At 38.8% G+C, this 19,910-nt stretch overlaps 1 protein-coding gene across 8 annotated transcripts in view; it reads right to left on the reverse strand.

The window, feature by feature from the left end:
- The window catches only part of ERG (ETS transcription factor ERG), a 113,383-nt gene that overhangs the window by 32,652 nt on the left and 60,821 nt on the right, over window positions 1-19,910 (reverse strand). The window contains exon 1 of one of the 8 annotated variants that reach the window (XM_081859890.1): window positions 10,182-10,318. The exons of 5 other annotated variants lie outside the window; for them this stretch is intronic. In XM_081859890.1, the coding sequence (XP_081716016.1) occupies window positions 10,182-10,199 (18 nt within the window). In that variant the 5' untranslated portion in view covers window positions 10,200-10,318. Of the gene's footprint in view, window positions 1-9,780; window positions 9,992-10,181; window positions 10,319-19,910 lie in introns of those variants that run through there. 2 more of the 8 variants (XM_081859892.1, XM_081859893.1) reach the window with 2 other exon arrangements.

Consider the following 19,910-nt stretch of genomic DNA (forward strand, 5'->3'; position numbering starts at 1 on the left):
TTAGGAATACAGCCTGATATTAGTGAAGAGGAAGTTCCAATTCAAAGAACTTCCTCTATTGGTACTCCCTGATCTGGTGAGCTATCAGAATAGGAAATGGAGGCAGGAAGTATCTGTCTACGGGCTCATTATCATCATAAGTGCTGTGGCAGCGTATTTATTGTTTATCACAGCAATAAACACACACATACACATACACACATATACGGTATATACATATATATTCTCAAGAATGGCAAATTCCTATGAAGAACAGTATCTTGTTTACGACAAACCTTTACAGCATTGTTCAAATTCCATAGCATTGTTTGCTTTCTGTCTAATAAAAAAGGATGAGATGTTTTCATTCAGCATTCCAGTGACGGCCCATTGTTTAGAATGTTACTCAAGTGTCTTTTTTGCCCTTACTTTCACCCTCCTTCCTGCCCTCAATTTAAGGACTGTAATTAGGCACCAAATCTTCATGTTGCCTTTCTGTACTACTTTAAGACTCTGATCAGAATATTTCTGAGAGTGATAGAGCCTAGCTGTACATTCCAATTCTTGAAAAGCAGCAAAATGTAGTGAGCAACCAGACGCCCCATCAAAACACTCAGTCAAAGATGGACGGAAAACCAAAGGAGAACGAAGGCAAACAACATAGGGAAACAGGAGCTGCTTGCTATTTTCCTACTTGGAATCCTGTGTCCACATGCGCATGAGCAAAGCAGAATCGAGCTTCCTGGCCTCTCTGCAAGCTCCATGTATTCCTCTGAAGTGATGTGCAAACAAACTATGCGTGGATCAAAGTCTCTACAAAATGTAGGTGCCCAAATCACAGAGACCCTTGGCTCATACAACTTCCAGAGGCATAGCTGTATTAATTTGTTTTGCAGCAAAGTCAACAAACCCTGAGGAAGCCTACTCTAGTCCCAAAAAAAATGCCACAATAAGGTTTACTAAATGCACTACAAGACTTATCAGAGACAGATTTATTCTTCTTCTTCTTTATGAAATTTATATACCATCCTTCATCCAAAGATTAATGGGCAGTTTACAGTTCTGATAAATAACTTATTCCAGGGCCTAATACATAAATAGCAAAAACTAGACTGAATTATGTAATGTCTCAGGTTATGCATGTATAGTGGTACCTTGGTTCTCAAACGCCTTTGTACTCACTTGGAACCCAAACACTGCAAACCTGGAAGTAAGTGTTCCGGTTTGCAAACTTTTTTCATAAGTCGAATATGCTCCATTTTGAGTGTTATGCTTCCGTTTTGAGTGCCACACTTCCATTTTGAGTGTTACGCTGAGGTCTGTCTGTTTTTGCTATCTATTTTGCGTTTTTGTTTTTGCGGCTCTTTTTGTTTTGTTTTTGCGACTGTGTGGAACCCAGTTCAGCTACTGATTGATTGATTGATTGTGTGACTGCAGTACATTGTTTATTGCTTTCAATTTATGGGTCAATGATCTTGTTAGATGGTAAAATTCATGTTAAATTGCTGTTTTAGGGGTTGTTTTTAAAAGTCTGGAAGAGATTAATCCATTTTGCATTACTTTCTATGGGAAAGTGTGCCTTAGTTTTGGAACACTTTGGTTTTGGAATGGACCCCCGGAACGGATTACGTTTGAGATCCAAGGTACCCCTGTATCTAGACACCCCCGTCCTTTGGAATTGCAGAAAGCAGGAAGTGGATAAATTACCCAGGGCATTCTGGAAAACTGGCTAGGAATGGAAACATATTCCCCAGCACAAACACTGTAATGGGGTGCCCAAAGTTTTGAGCCCATTTTTTATTGCCATGGGCACTTTAGACATCTCCCAAACCAGAAATTAGGCTTGGAAAAAGTGTTTTTGTTCCCTCCCCCCCACCAAGCATAATAAGGAGAGTACAACTAATAAGAGTTAACCATCTCTCCACAGGTGCAAACTCCTGGAAGATCACCCCCCTCAAAGAGCCAGTAGAAGGCTTTCACAAGCCTAATTATAGCAAGGAGGGGTTGTAACTGGGAAGTGAAGTGTTACCTCTGCAGTTGGGACCCCCGAGGTCGCCCCTCCTCTGTTGCAATTGAGTTTCAACAAAGCTTTCCACCATAGCTAATAGAATACAGTGGTACCTTGGGTTACAGATGCTTCAGGTACAGACTCTGCTAACCCAGAAATCGTGCTTCAGGTTAAGAACTTTGCTTCAGGATGAGAACAGAAATTGTGCAGTGGCGGCGCAGCAGCAGCAGGAGGAGGCCCCATTAGCTAAAGTGGTGCTTCAGGTTAAGAACAGTTTGAGATTAAGAACGGACCTCTGGAACAAATTAAGTTCTTAACCCGAGGTACCACTGTACTTCTTTCAAGCCTAATTTCAACCAAGGGGAGGGACAGAAGGAATGGGACTCTGTGGAAAGTCTGTTCAGGTGAATGTGCACCTGTGTGCACCACACTGGCAAATCATGTGCTATAAGAATAATTTATGCTGGTTTATCTGCTTATGCCCTCAAATAATGTTGTCTTCTAACATCGCACTGGGTGCAGCAGTACATATGTTCAATCCTGGGCAATTATTTACAGCTACCATTAGTACTGAGTCTTCATTAATGATGTTACTCTAAATGCATCTTTTCCTCTCACAACAGAGGCAGTTTTCGGGTAATGCAACTGGTGTAGTCACACTGGGTGCTGCACTACAAAAAGCACCAAAACAAGGCCGTAGAATGGAGCATCAGAGGTGAGGAGGAGTGCCAAATTTTAGCGTCACACAGGGCATCATTGAAATTTGAGAGCCCAAAGTCCGCCACTGCTCACAAGTACACATGTTAAGCTGTCTTTATCGCTGCGTGACTGAATTGCTGTTAACCTTAAGCTATATAGTGTAGTACATACTTAAGTAGACCCAGATTTGCAGCTGGTCTATATTAAAGGAGAATAGGAAGTTTTGGCCTTCATCCTACCTTATGAATGCAATTTTTAAGAAACAAATTTGACCCTTTAAAACTATTACATTTCCCTTGGGGGATAGTGTTCAAATTCCATTTGTCTGAACATGCTTAATAACTCAATCAAGATGCACTTTTAATCAAATTAGTCTCATTAATCATGCTTCTTTTAGCACTGTTTCTTCAAGAGTATAGCTGTTTGTTTAACAACGTCTAGAAGTTTAAGAGAGGATCTAAGACAGCAAAGACATGGGAATGTAATCTTCTGAGTGCTGCTACCATGAAATCTACATGCACCTCAGTGTGGTTCATGAAAAAGCCCAATGAAATGGGGGTTACAGAACTGATGGGCAACAGCTACACTAGGGTGGATTGTTCACAGTATTGTGTGTTGCTAGCCATTGCCCTTAGATTTTTGACACAACACAGCACAATAGCTTGGAGAAAACAAAGGATGCAATTTGTTTGATTGGGAGAATAATCTGGCCAGAGATTTTTATGTCCTGCAGAATTAGAAAGGAGGGCACATAATTCTCTCATGGAAATAAGACATTGAACTAAGAATGTTTAAGATTGGCTGTACTGGGTCCTGGTTCTGTAGTAACAATTGTTACCTATTTAGCTTCCATCAATTTCCAATGCTGGGACCTTTCTGCAACTTTTGTTATATAAATGAACTTTTTTAGTGAAGTATTCAATAAAAAGTGAGAAAAAACTTTCCAATTTTGAAATAAAAGAGAGAGAGAAACAGCCAAGATGGAACAAAGGATTTATGCATCCTCGAAACATTTAGAGTCTAATGGTTCAGAAAGAACTTTTGTTATGTTCACAAGTTTAGTGCTCCCTAGATATAATAGTTATGGTTCTGCTCCCACCTTGTTATGTAGGAAGTGTAGACTATACACTGCATATAAATTCTATTTTGAATTTTTTTATGTTATCTATTATATGTCAAGGAACAAGGAGGATATAAAAGAGTGTTGGTTAGTAAGGGGAGACTGCTATGTTTTTAAGAATCACTAGAATGCAATCCTTGCTACCTGGAGCTCAACTCATAGTAAGGAATTACCTTTCTTATTTTGGCAACTTCTATTGTCCAAGGTCAAAACTACATCAATGCACATAAATACTAGCAATGTGGATGAACAGCATTCTATAATAATTGTTTACTGGAATTGCAAATTCATCTCTCTGGATGAGATGGGAAGAGAAGACAATCCAGAGTAGGGTCATCCATGCATGAGTCCTTTTCTGCTCTCTCTTTCCTCCCCTAATACCAAACAGGCAACCCAGACTTGCTTAAGCCCCAAACAGGGACCATTTGTTCCTGTGGAGCAAAGAGGTCTGAATGACTCACAAAAGCAAGCCAAGACATGTGCTACATGCTCATGAGTCCACCTGTCTAATGGTGTAATTCTATCCTAAAGTCACACTAATTGAGCATTCAAATCTCCCTATGCTGACATAACTCAAAGTTATGATAGCATAGTGAAATTGTGATAGTGTAGTAGGGATCCCAATGTGGCCAATCATGCCATAGATCCAGCAGTATTGAGAAGCCAGCATAGGATCACAGCACATACATGACTTTCTTTCTTTATCCCCCTGCCACCTCCCGCACTGGTGTCTAGAGAACATTGGTGACAGGGAGCTTTGGTTAAACAAGGTTAAGCACAATAACCAGAGAAACCAATGTAGATGAGTAATACTTCTCTTCTGAGCAGAGGCCTATTTCACCAATGTCTTGCTTTGGGCTTAGCCACTGTGAGAACAGAATGCTGCTTTAGAATGTCCTTTGGACTGATCCAGCAGCAGCTCTTCCTATGTTCTTAACTCTTACAGGTTCTTGGCCTCAGAGGTTTACACACAATGCAAACATCAGTTGATTGCACATCCAATGGAAGAGTGAGGAACTGGAATTAAATTTGTATACCGCCCTATTCCTCTAGATCTCAGGGTGGTTCACAACATAAAATTACAAAATGAAAAACACAAAATACACAACAGAAATAAGAACAGAAACAAACCAATAACCTCACTCTTCCACAATACATTTAAAAGGGCATCAGATGTGAATCAGCCAAAGGCCTGGTTGAAGACATGCAGAATGAGAAAGCGCCTAGGTAGCAGTACCTTTCTCAAATATTCACTCACCAACCCCTAATAAACATGTAGTCACAGGAACCATCTATTGCAGCTGCTATCCACTGGCAATTGGTCAACTCTGCAGCACTAAGAGAGGCACAGGGTGTACCTCACCCACTAGACCACCAGCAAGTCTTCTAGCAGCAGGGACTAGTGGAAAACCATCTATTCCTATGTGGAACTGCCATATTTTTGTCCCAAGACAAGTCCTATGGAATAGAGAGCTCTTTCCGTAGCAGAAAAGTTGTACTCATGCCCAGCTGGAGAATGTAGTGATGAGTAAAGCTTTGCCTGGTACTCTGCTGCCTGTTACACAGCTTTCAAAGGCATAGTAGCCCTGCTAGGGAAAAAGTAATCCACCACAATGCTTTAGGAATTCACTCCATCACGATCTTGCCTAATAAAATCAGGGCATGTTCTAGTTAAGTCTCTATAACAAATGCAGACCCCTCCACTTGTCACTCACCTGAGCTGACCTCAGGATGAAACACTAAATAGTGGTGGGGCGGGGGCAGGGTAGTTTTCTACCATCATAGCACTCCAGGGGCTGTTGTGGGAATAGTTTGTTGTCTCTTTTAAGCTGTGCTGATTATATGCTGTTGCAAACTGCTTTGAGGGTTTTTTTATTTTTACAACCAAGTATATAAATTTTGTGAAATAAATAATAAAAATGTCATCTAGTACAGGTGGAGACTTGTTAAATTAGCTAGCTAGGTAGCAAAGAAGGAGAAACTTGCTCTAAAAATGGTTCCTGAGAGCACAATAAATGCCATCTTTACAAGTAAACAAACAAACAAACAAACAAATGTATTTCCCCCCTTTAAAAATTCAGGTCTGGTTTATTAACAGAGAAAACAGCACGTCTGCAACATGCGCACAGTCTAGCTACTGGAAAGCCACCCAGAGTGAGGAGGCAGGGCTGAAGTACTCCTCTGTTCCATCCGATCTTCCTCCAGCATGCCGGATTGGGAGTTTGGATTCATCTGCTTGACTCTGTTCATCATTCATGTTTATTTGTAAGAGATTCAACATTGGATTGTAGTTTTGTACAATCCAACATTGGGATGTTTATAGTTTTTTTAGAAGTATTATTTTCCTCAACATTTTTAGAGCCCTTGCATTGCTTTTCAGACCCACGTCTCTTCCCTGATTGGTAAATTTAATCCTGTGTTTGCTAAATCTCATTGAATCTCACACACCTCTTAAACAGCATTCTGTGTAACTATGACGCTATTGGAAAATAAACCAAGCACTAGGCATTTCTGCTCTGTACTTGGAGACTCTCATTTGCCTGAAAGCCAAATATCTGGATCAAATTCATCCTTAGTCTAATCAAGAATAAGCCCTTTTAGGCTTTGTTATTGGGTGTTCAGCAAAGATATGAGTGTAGAAGTGGAGATGAGCAGGCTAACTCTATTTCCCACCATGCCTATCCTCCTCACCTTCCAAGTCATGGAATGCAAACCTTTGTACTAGGGATCATTTTGTGTCCATGGAGGCTCACTCCATGTTCTGGGACCCTGATTTCCCAGATTTTTGGAATGTGGAGTGCCTTGTCCAATACAAAAAAACCCCTGTTGCACATAGTCTCCTTCCAAAGTTGAGAGGCGATGAGAACAGCGATCTAGAGCTGGGGCATTCATCCCACTTTCCCTCCTCATGTGCTTATGGAACACTGGCTAAGAGTGCCTTAAAAAGAGTTAAGATTTAGTACGCTATAAATAAAATTCATTCCTGCTACATACATCAAGTGCAGTGCAGGATTTACATATAAGCTAAACAAGCTATAACTTAGGGCCCCACTCTCTTGGGGGCCCCCCAAAAATGTAAAGGATTTTTTTAAAAGTTAGAGGTTAATAATTATTTCAGTATTATTATACTACTTCTTAATTGTATTTCACTATTAATATACTTCTTCTTAATTGTATTTCAGTTCAACAATTACTTTGATAAAATTCATATTTTGTTATGTGTAAATGGCTTTAGATACCTATTAGGTCCATAAATTACCATATAACATATATTCAACACAAAAAAGCAGTGGCAATTTGTTGTTGAAAAGGACAGCTACACATATAAAGGGCCCCATTACCTTCAGTAGCTTAGAGCCTCATCAAACCTAAATCCAGCCCTGATTCAAGTGCATTATTGATTGCTTTTTTTATCTCTAAGCGAGAAACAATTATGGTCCTGATACTTATTTTAAAAAGAACTCAGGACCATACTATGGATTGCCACAATGTCAAAGCAAACTGTTAAACTAAATGAAGCAAAATTCTTATTATACTTATTTATTCCGGTTTTCATGCAAACGGTCTACAATGATGTTAGCAAAAATAAGGGATGAGAAACAAAAAAATTTGCATACTGCTGACTTCTATTGCATTGTAATCAAACCTACCTTCTCATAGAAATGTTTTCCATTCTCTGAATGGGCCGATTTCCCTTAATTGAATTAGCTATATAATCTAAGAAATACAGGACATTCTTTTGTATACTAGAAATAAACAAATGTTGCTATTGTAATTGAGATTGAATTACATAAACTGATATTGTCAGCAAAGGAATTATGCAGAAATCAAATTAGATAACTCTAGCGACTATTGAAACCTCAAACATTACTTTTCTAATTACATAGACATTTTATCTCAAATAGTAGAGCGTCCTAACCAACCACAAAAACGGAAACTAGCAATTAAAAGCTGGCTATTTACATGGTCCAAGGTATATTGGGTGGCTTAAACTGAGACAGCTAGCCACAAGTGTATGCAGTATGCCATTTCAGAAAATGCAGTACTCATTAAAATATGTTTTATTACAAAACTGTAAATACAGTTTTGTAATAAAGCCAAGGGAATCAAGGTAGCACAGCCTGTTGATGAAAAAATTGAAGGCAGGCATTTTTTAAAACCTTTATCCCACCATTTTTGAATAAGGAAAAAGAAACATCAGGATAATTATTTTTACTCTAATCAGCTAGCAATATTGACTTCTATGCTAAACGAAAATGAAAGCTTGATGTGTATTACTTTCTATTCCTTTTACAGATTATAAGGTGTCTACAGTCACTGGGTTTATATATGCCATCTGTACACTATTACTAATCTTCTGCTTGCAATTAGTGTTAGAATAACAAAAGGGCCTGTAAGCTTCCCAGTTTGATAACCAGACAAAAACTACCCCAATTGTACCAACATTTTAAATTGGCTTGTAAAGATGGCAATGAGAACATCCAATTGATCTAAATAAGGATACGGGAATAAGATATAATAAATGGAATAGGGGTGCAATCCATGCATCATACTGAATTATAGCAAAACATCCCTGCCACAAAACTATTACCATTTCATAATCTTCTGCTACAAAGCAGTTTGCACCCTTATTAAAAGCAACTGGGGTTAATATTCTTCAAAAACACTAAATACATATGACTCCCACTCCAGGCTTTATGGCTGTAGTGAATATTTGTTAGCAAGACTGCAGTTTGCAAACTGTTTGCAAAAAGTCCCACTAAAGCCTGGTGGAAATGGATGAAACTAGTCCAGGATCCGTGGTTCAGCACTTAATTTATTTTATGCGCATATGACAAAGTCTGGTTGCACATATTTAAAGCATGATGTATGTGCTTGCATGCCTATATAAATTGATGTCAATATTGACTAATAAAGCCAATGTTTATTATTTTTATGTCATATTGACACTGTAGTGCCTAGGACTACATAGAGCATTACATGCTGAAATGGGCTTTTTAAAATGCCTATTAAGCAATACCACGACACACACTGATTTTGTTTTTGAGGTAAGATTGGTGTAAATAGAGGCTAATTGCACAGTGGTATTAATTGGGATACCCATACTTCTTGGGACACAGATCAAATTGTATTTTTTAAATGCAAATTGACTAAAATTCTCATCTTTTCTTAGAAGCAATAATCATCAGCTTATCTTGCAAAACAACAACCACACAACAATGCCTATAAACTGAGAATATAGCTTATTATACTTCTTACAGTACAGATTAATTTTGAACCCACAGAAATGCATGTAATTCTCCTCATAGTCCCATCACCATCAGTAAAACCAAAACACACATATGTGTGTAATTTTACATGCAATTTCAGCTGTAAATAAAATGTTTACTGAGGAATTAAAAACTTTTCCTCTCTAAGGTATTAAACTCCATAGAAGAAAGAAAGAAAGAAAGAAAGAAAGAAAAGGAACCATGCAACAGTACACTTGCAGAAGTACTGACTAATAAAATGCCAATTGCACAGTTAGATTAATTGTTAACATGTTTGGTCCTATATAGTACTATATGTTTCTTCCGCAATTAGCTTATTGTCAAATATGTAGCATGAGCTACAAAACTTCTTGCTACAGAGGCACAAACTGCTTATTTATATGTACAGCAAAATAATTGAAACCTCCACAAAACTGTCACCTTGCACAGTTTGTTCTAAAAGTAGCTAAGAATAATGCTCAGGCTGAAGTCATAAACCTCAACAAATTTTTATTATCTTCAAATTAAAAACAACAACAACCAAAAAGGCATTCTAAAAAGTTAACTAAATTGCTATCATTATTTCAGTGACATTTGACAAAGCTGTTGAATATTAGATAAAATGTCTATAAAACAAAATCAACAATATCCAAACGGGAGCAAAATTTAAATTTCTATTTAAATATGTTTGTTTCCATATAAATAAAGGAAATGTTTAAAAGCACCTGAAAACATATCACTTAATTTCTCAACAATTACTCCCCCGTTCCCTTACAGCAGTCCAAGGTCCAAATCAGATACATATCCAAAATTTGTTTTAAAAACGAAGACAAGAAGAAAATTCAGAAGCTCTTCCCACAATAGGGCTTTGCAAGTATAATCCAGAGCACGGAATGGTGAATTTAAAAAAAACACCCAAGTTTTTCTGAGTTTCAAGTTTTTAAGGCTTGTGGACAGGGAGTAGGAAAAAGGAAATTTACTAGGCAGTACAAAGGAAATCTACTTGTCCTCTATTGTGGCTGCGGGGGTGTTGCCCAATTCTACCTTACTGGTGTTTAGAAAGGAAATTATAAAAAAAAAAAACAATTCTGAAAAAAGTCTAATAAAAAGGCATTCAGTTTCTTACCTTAATAGTACTCGCCATAATGTGATCTAGGTTATTGATCGCTAATAATTACCAATAATAATTATTGCTTCACTCTGACCAGAAAGGAGTTTTGATGAAGTTATTTAGAGCGGATGAGATTGTGCTAACTCTGGGAAATGAAGTCAGCCAGTGGCAGGAAGAGGTTTCTATTGGTCCTGGCTACTGCAGTTTGAAGAAACAGGATATTTGGGAGCTAAGAGATAAGAGGTCCTAAAACAATGTTGTTTTTCTTGACGATATGCAGCTACAAGATTTTTTTTTTTTTTATAAATGTCAATTGGCTATGACAGTGTCAGCAGGTGTGATATGATGTGCAGTAAATATGGTGTGCCACACTGAAGCAGGATGCAGATGTCGCATGAACTGGGCCAAATTTGATATGGGGCTCCCCAGGGCATTAAAGATTTAGGGCCAAATTTACGTTCGGGGTAAATTGCTGCAACCCTACTAATGTCAGAGGACAGAAGCATACCAACAACACCGAACTTTTCTGCTACAGAACAAAGTGTCTTCATACCAGGTCAAACTGTCTGTCCATCTCGTCCAAAGGGCAGCAGCTCTTCAGAGTTGCTGCTATCAAATTCTTTTAACTTCAGATGTGATGGACTGAACCTGAGACCTGTTTTGTGCAAAGCATGCCCTTTACCACTGTGACCCTTTCCCTTGAAAAGGGGAAGAATGGAAGTCCACATATGAGAGAATTTGAACTCACTACAGCCTCTGCTTTCAGCTCACCCTGAAGCAGCTCCCTTTGGCCGCTGTAGTGGTGAACTCAATACCTATTGTCTGTTTATAGCCTTCCAGATCTGTTTTAATAGGCTTATTTTCAATAAAGCTGGCCTCATGTCAGGAAAATGTATGAATGGGGATGGGGTGGGGCAATGTTACAGAAGGGAAATTGTACTAACCATTCAAATGCTTATGTACCATAGTTGGACAATTTGATTGTATCCCAGTGTTTGATGAATAGCAGTGCTGCACACTGGATCGTCTGTCTCGCATGCATCATCATAATCAAACTTTCCTATGAGGCGGGGGGGGGGGGAGAATGCTGGCTCCACCTCTCTCACACATTACCCACTTCGTGTATTCAGGAGCCTAAATGTATCCTGAATGCCAGACACTTGTGTCAGTACAAGCTGTGCATGTTTGCTCCCACTTCTGCATCATCGAAAAGAAAAAGAGGAAATGTATCACCTCACCAAAATAGAAACTACAGGTTTGCATATGCTAATCTATCTACACAGATGTTAATGGGCAGCTTCAGGGCTTTCTTGTGCTTCTTTATCGTTAAGCCAGACTTGTACCAAACAGCCCTTCAAATAGAGGATGTCTTCAAATAGAGGACTGCCATCTATAAAGTGGGACACATGGCCACCATAGGCAGCTACAATGGAGCTGTCCTCACAGTGAAAGGTATAACAGAATTCTTTCCGTGTGAAAATAATGATCCACACTAAGATATTAAGATAGGTACAAGCTGCGTATTCTAGATAGAAGAAACTTAATTTTGCTTGCCTTTTCCTTCATTAGCATGAACATGGCATTGGAGACCCAGGCGCAGTGAGCCTAAGGTTGCTGGACCTGAGATGCAGGAAGCAGTAAAAAAATGATGAGAACACACCTTGGGATTGAAATGACCACAACTTTATTGATTACAGATGTCAGTAGGCTTTGGTATAGGCACTAGGTATGCATCCTGCATCAACCAGCCCGATTGCTGGCTGGATATTTCATCAGGGTCAATCGTGGGTTATGGATCCCTCCATTACACACATCAAATATGCCCTTTTAAAATGTGGCTCTTTGGGGGGGGGGACAGGCGTGTTATTAGGTTGTTGTTTTTATTTTGATTATATATATATATTGTGGGTTTAATGTTGATCTTTTCTGTGAATTGCCCTGAGACCTCTGGGTATAGGGCAGTGTATAAATTCAATTAATAATAATAATAAAGGTAAAGGGACCCCTGACCATTAGGTCCAGTCGTGACCGACTCTGGGGTTGCGCGCTCATTTCACTCTATAGGCCGAGGGAACCGGCGTTTGTCCGCAAACAGCTTCCGGGTCATGTGGCCAGCATGACTAAACCGCTTCTCATGAACCAGAGCAGCGCACGGAAACACCATTTACCTTCCCGCCGGAGCGGTCCCTATTTATCTACTTGCACTTTGACGTGCTTTCAAACTGCTAGGTTGGCAGGAGAGTAATAATAATAATAAATAATAATAATAGGGCAATCCCTCCAGTATGCCATTTGGGGAGTTCTATGGCCCATTAGCGCCTGTCTGGGCATTCAGACAGACCCCGTCCCCCTGGACCCCTTTACTGGGGTGTCCTGATACTTTGATTATCAATAGTGGGGTAGGGCTCCTTCCCAACTACATCGCTTAGACAAAGTGCCCAACTCAATGCCTTTTTTTCCCCCCACTAGCAAGTTGTGACAGTTGCTATAAAGTGGTAGGCAGATCCCCGTGCATGCAGGCAAATTCTTCCCTGGCCCCGAATACAGTGACTAAGTAACTCCACAGCAAGGTCACACACACACAGTGCCTGCTTACCTTCAGGCAGGGTGAAAACATACAGGGTGGGGCAGGTGGGACTGTGCTGCTGAATGCAAGTGCAGCCGGTTTAAGTAAGTTGGAGGCAGACCTGAGCGAAGCCAGACTTCACCCATAGTAGCCTTCCTTCATAGTAGCAGCCTCTATAGTTTATTGAGAATCCATTTGCTGCTTTGAAAGGAAATGGTGCTAAAGAATTAGAATCACAAAATAACCCATGTTTTAAGGCAACACAAAAAAAGAGTTTAAGTAAAGAAAAGTGTATACAATGTATACATTATCTGTCAAACTATTTGGAATGGAGACAAGCATTTAGATTTTTTAAAAAATGTGTCAGTCCCAAATATTTGAAATTCATACATAATTTGTATTTTAGATCATGCTTCCTATATAAGAAGTTTAAAAATTTCCTGTTTTTTTTTCTTTTTAACAGATTCTGAGCTTCACCGAATTAGATAACTCAAAGAAGTCAAACGTAAACATTACCAATTTATGATAAAAATCAAGAAAACTGTAAACAGTTAAAAGGTAGAATAATAACTGTTTTCACTGTGATGAGTAAGAAAGTGGAAGAATGAGGAACAATGTTATTTCTTGGAGTTTGTTTATTTTCCACCCTTTTCATCTCTAAACAATGGGTAAGAAAACCCAGTTCAAAACATTGTACAATACTTGACCTGAGACAATTTCACCAAACTCAAAAGAAACTTTTTGTGCTCTAAAGATAAAACATAAAAATTCCATTCCAGTTTTGTAGATGAAGATTATCTAACATAATATTTACAACAACAAAAACATGCATTCTTACTCTTCAGTCTCAAGTGGAATTCCATCTCCTCATTGTTTTAGGTACAGAGTAACATAGAATTCCTAAGAGGTTTGTTTAAATATTGTTTAATATTTTAAAAGTATCTACTGTTGAATTGCATTTATTTTCTCAGGATATGTATCCACCCTTCCACTTCTAAATAAAGTATCTGACAAAGCTAATATAACTGATTTTAATTTTTTTAAAATTGAATATTTTAAAGCACAAAACAAAAAAAGCATATTTTTAGAAACCAGAAAAAAAGAGAGAGAGTTGTAGCCAATTGCTGTCCCTCCACTGATGCAATGGAATGATGACAGATGTGAGCTTCACATCTTTGGGAATCCTCCAGAATAATGGCGGCAGGGTGCTGCACAAGAGAGGGGGGAAATCACAAAAAATCCTTTAAAATTGCCTTGAACCATTGAACCCTGCTCCCCATTCCTATGTTTCTTCATTAAACCACCACATGAGCTCTTTTCTCTGCATACAGTTCTAATTGCTTCACCTCCAAAATGATATTGTAGAGTTGGAAAAGGTATAGAAAAGGGGAAACCCAAATGAGTAAGTGTTGAAGCATTTGGGACTTTTTAATTTAGAGTAAAGACAAGTTGGGTGTGTGGGTTTGATAGAGGTGTATAAAATGATGCTGAGCGGGTTGTCAGGAGGAAGTCTCTCCTCAGTACTGTTGGACAGCCCAAGCACAATCTGCCTGACATTACTTCACCACCACTTCCCATTATTGATGCATTCCCCACCACTAGGGAGTTATCTCAGGCGAGACTGGACAGTGAGCCAGCCATATCAACTCTACCCTGTCTCCAAGGATGGAATGCTGGCTGTGCCAGTGCAAGCAAATCCAGCTTTTTCACTGGGCTTGATTGCCCAGTTCAAGGCTCAGGACACCAACTGCACGAATGACTTTGACTGTCCTGGTATTCAGAAGGAGAGTTCAGGGGGCATGTCAGCTGTTAGGATAATGTCTGGGCTTGTACCTTGTATCTTGGAGATCTGACATAATCGCTGATTGCATACATTGTAACCTATGTTTGGGCAATTTAGTGACTTCTGGAATAATGATGTTGGCAATAATCCAGCCAATAGTCCAATTAATTAATATTAATAGTAGTGATGGTGGTGGTGCAACCATGAATGGGAGTCAGGACACTTAAGAGAAATTTGCACTAAAATGCTGGTGAATTTTCATGAGGATTTTCTTTTTAAAAAAATGAATTACAAATGGCTGCTGAAATGTGGAGAACTGAATTTAAGACTGGAAACATGAGAAATTGAGAAAACCAAAATTGACAGATCCTTCCATCCCTATGTGAAGGTTAGATAGTACCAGGTTTTTATTAACCATTTGTTCTTATTTGCTTGCGACAATTAGCATTTGTCCTCATTTGCTTGAAGGGTTATTCTTTCATGCCACATTTTTCAGTGCATTTTCCTGTCACTTTCTTAACCGCAAAAAGTCAACTTACTTTAAAGTAATTTGTTGTGTTAGTGTTACAGAGTGCTTTAATCCACTTTGTTTATGGCTAAAATTCTGGCATGCACTGAATCCCTCTTACAAAACACGGTCTGTTTTTAACCTATTCTACATTATTTTAATTTTGTACTTAACACTTTCTAATCAAGTTTCAAGCCCAGCCAGGAAACTGAGATGTCTTTTACTTTCTTTTTATGATTATGCTTCAGAGATTAAACTTTTTTTAAAAAAAAAAAAGTACAGCAGTTATACATTCAGTTTCAAAGAGCAAAGTGTTATTCTTTTAAAAATAAGAATGTAAATGTTTGTGCTTTCAAAGTTCCATTTATAAATGGCTTTAAGCAATTAGTGACACATTGCTAAAGGGAAAAGGCATGTCTAGATTCAAATGTTTCCAGGAGATGTGGAGACCGCTGGGGAAGATTTAGGTTTTTTTTATTTTAAAAAATTAAAACTGTTTTTGGGATTTTTTCTTAGGAGGTATTAATTTTTTGTCAATAAAAGCATACGTTTATAATACTTTGCCAGAATACAAGTGACCACTCATATTCTTTTTTGGGGGGGTTAAATACAGCAAAAATGAAACAAAACAAAAGCAGTGTATATAGTACAAGTTCTACTGGGCTTTTTACATATCTGTCGAGCTAAATATGTGTATGGTAATTGCATCCTTCCCCTGGTTGGTGACCCAGAAGAGCAGCAAAGGAACAGAAAGGACACTGAGTGTTGGGATGAAATCAGGCCAAATTTTATTGACTGTAGCAGGCAGGGTAGAAGTTAGCATGGCAGTAGGGCCAGGAATCGCTTCATGATTCCACTGCCCAATGCAGAATGGAATCTGCAGGGTTGGACCAAGTCCAACCCGCTTCATGAGAGTTGGCCTCTATGCATACTTTGGATACTGTCTTGTAGTTAGACCCCATCATCCCTGACCACTGGTCCTGTTAGCTAGGAGTGATGGGAGTTGTAGTCCCAAAACATTTGGAGGGCCGAGTTTGAGGATATCTGAGTTAGACCATTCTTTTCCTCAAGTTTATTCCCCAAACATGTCAGATTCTTCTGCCACTTAAACACTTGGTGGTTTCTAGACAGTTTTAAGGTCTAGTATAGCTGTTCTCACAAGCACAGTCATATTCCAGGTTGTCCCTGAGGGTTTATCATTAATATAAGATAACCTTTTCCTACTCCTCCCTCTGTAGTATTTCCACAGAAGAGTAATCTTCATGTCAAAATTGTACGGTCCGATCCCCACATCTCTGTGGAAAGATGACAAAGTTGATGGGGGTTGGTTTAGTCCAGTGTTCTTCAACTCTGGTTCCCCAGATGTAATTGGATTACAACTCCCATCATCTACTTTAGCCAATGGTCAGAGATTACAAGGTCCTGTGCAGCATCTGGGAACCCCAAGCTGAAAATGCTGCCTAAGAAGAGTTCAAGTGAAGTTTAATTAAACAGTAAAAACTACTGTTAAGCTCTACTAATAACTAATTGACGCTATATTATGTTAGTTAAAGTAAATTTAACATTACTAGTTTTGGAAAGAAGTCAGGGTTAATCCTTCAGCTTAACTACACTGTATTCAAGTAAAAGGATCTCTATTTTCACAATGCTACTTTTGTGAATTATCATCGTTATTAATCCTCTGCCCTTTTCTTTGATTCTAAAGAAATGGCCTTTTTTAAAACAGAAAAGTACTGTATCAGAATTTATAATTCGCTGTGATACTAAAGAAATAAATTTTAAAAGGAACTTTCTTCTAGTTATCTTCATAAATAAGTTTTAATAAGTTTAAAATCTGAGCAATGGAACCGTTCAAATGTGTGTGTCAAGGTAATTTCAGGTATGCTTACTTACAAGTAAATATGATTAGCTTCACAGTCTGTATATCATAACAGTGAAGAAAGATGGCAAGTATTTTCAAATGGAAATTGTCCGAATCTGAGCCAATTTGAAATCTGCAGAGCTGAATGTGAATATGTGTTTTAGTCACTAGATGGTGCTCAGTGTTCTTCTAAAATGAAAGATTTAGTTGAAGTGATTAGGCCACTGGAACAGGCTGAGAATATAAATTCTCCCTTATTTCACAACAGCATTTGACTCCATTGTTTGCCCTCAGCTTGCTCTGCTAAACTAAATATTGCCTTCTATCCACCCAGTCAACCTGTCCGGGCTTCTTCCAACATATCCCCTAGCCCCCTCTGGATCAATGAATTCCCTGTATGCATTTTCAGAACAGCAAAGGCTGCCTTACACAGATCATAGATCCATCTTGCTCAGTGTTGTCACTACAGGGTCTCAGACAAGACTCTTTCCCAGCCATATCTAAATATTGTGGGGGAGTGAATATGGGACCTTCTATATGCAAATGGCAGGCTCTATCATTTTACCCATGCTCTTTAGACACCCGGCAAAGAAGTTTTGAGTCAGCACCCCTATCCTTTTTTTGTCTTTGACTTCAAGCACACACATCCCTCCATGCTAGACTCCTTCCACCAATCCATGACCTAGTCCTCTTTAATCTTTTATGGAAGTTACTGATACTGTTTGAGTATCAAACAGTAACTTAATACTAAAACTAATAATAATAATTTTATAATTTATAGCCTACCCATCTTGGCTGGGTTTGCCTGTTTCATATTTGTGTGGTTTACATATTGGGTCATGTATATATTTACAGATAAGTAACACCTTAATGAATTCAATTTATTTTGCTTCCACGTTTGCATAAGATTATAACTTTAATCTGCAAATTTTGAGGGCAGGAATAACCACATTTATTTTGAAACAAGCTAAATTCTTTATAGGAGCAGACAGACGTCTAATACTGGGATAGTATACAGTTTGTACTTCTTAGTGACTGAAAACATGAAACAGATGTGAAATATTTGAATATAGATCCTAGTGAACCAGAAAGGCTGGGACTAATCCAGATCATTCATAATAATTCAAAGCTGTCACCCTTTGGCCACCATGATTCTCTCTCCCCCTCACACGTGCTGTGGAACTTATGCAATGAACATGCAGATCCAATTTTCTTTCCTACAAGTATGCTTAGCAGTGCTCTTTCCAAACACAAATAGTTAAAAACTATTTTCTGTCACAACAACCTGTTCTGATGCTGAAGCAACAAAAAACAGCTCTACGTTTGAACAGGAGACCACACACTGGCACCAAACTTCGTGGCATTTGCACCTAGTAATCTTGATGGAAAATGAAGTCATAGCAAATCTGCTTATTTGATTCCAATAAATAAAAGTAGACCATTTTGGCCCAAGGCTGGTTTTATAGCGTCCAATCCATTTGGTCATATTCAGCACTCTACTCAACACCAGCTCACCAACAAACGGTTTTCGTAATGAAGCACTCTAACAACTGTTTCACCACGAGTGAAACAGCAATCCTGATTATTTCATTACAAATTCTGACACACACATACAAAATATTCACATTACTTGACCTAAATTTGAGCTGCTTGAAGGCTTATTTCTGCTCCTTCTCAACTTGACTCTCCAAAGGAGTGTATATTCCAGGCAACACACTTACATACTGTCCACTCTGTGAAATACTGAGCTAGCTTTAGAAAACAATTACTTTGCAGTAAAGTGAAACTACATCTTCAAGTACCACTTTGAAGCAGTACCCTAATTAGAAGCAAGGGGCTTCTGCAGCTGGTTCCTATTTGCAGCTTAAAGGTGAAGAGCCATGAATGCAAACTGTTCTCCAGTCCCCTCCCCCCAGCCACAGAGCAAAAGCCCTAGCAGTACGCACTAAGTAGAGCAAAGCCTACATTAGAAGGGGGGGAAACAGTTTCCTCATACCCCTCTTATTTAGGTCCCCCCTCCTTTTACTCAGATTTCATTATTTGTTTCAGATTTGTCACATCTCCCAATGGCTTCATATGCTGTGATCCAAAAATCATTTATATCTACCATGGAATACAGAGAAGCTTCCACAACACAAAGCAGTTTGATGTGCTTGGCAAGTCTGTTTGGCCACTGATCATCTGCAAGTTCATTATAACAGGCTTCTGCAAAACAGTAGGCACACAGGATTTGCCTAGCACAACTTGCTACAAGGTTCTACACTTCTCATGCTTCCTCTCCATCTAGTTCTAAGCAGTGTATGATTTGTAAAAGATGCCTACTATGTCAAATGCCAGAGAAAAATCAGTGTACTGCCATAGTTTATTGTGTTTATTATTAGCACTGTAATCAGAATGCCCCTTCTTATTCATTTGGTTTGAATCTCTACTATGTCATACATGGCAGATGGCCATCCAAACTCTGCTTAAAAAGCTACAAGGAAGGAGAATCCACCACCTCTTGTGGGAGCCCATTCCACTGTCAAACAGCTCTTACTGCCGAAAAGCTTTTCCTGATGTTTAGTCGGAATCTCCTTTCATGTAAGTTGAATCCAGTGGTTTGGATCCTACCATCCAGAGCAAGAGAAAAGAAGCCTGCTCCATCATCCATGTGACAGCCCTTTAGATATTTTAAGGAGGCTAGCATATCTCCTCTTAGTCTCCTCTTATCTAAATATATTCCAACTCCCTCAACTTAGCCTCTTAAGGCTTGGTTTCCAGATGCTTGGTCATCGTGGTCACCCTCCTCTGCACATGTTCCAGCTAGTCAGTATCCTTCTTAAATTGTGGTGCCCAGAACTAGACACAGTACTCCAGCCAGGTGTGGTCTGACCAAGGCAAAATAGAGCAGTATTATTACTTCCCTTGATTGGAACTCCATACTTCTGTTGCTGCTGTAACCAGTCTTAGGAACAGGGCAATGGAAGAAGGATTAAGAAAAACAGTTCATAAATTACACAGTGAATGCAAATGGCCCAGTCTTGAAA

This window comes from Podarcis erhardii (genome assembly GCF_964252035.2).
Source record: "Podarcis erhardii genome assembly, chromosome: 4".
Lineage (NCBI taxonomy): Eukaryota > Metazoa > Chordata > Lepidosauria > Squamata > Lacertidae > Podarcis > Podarcis erhardii.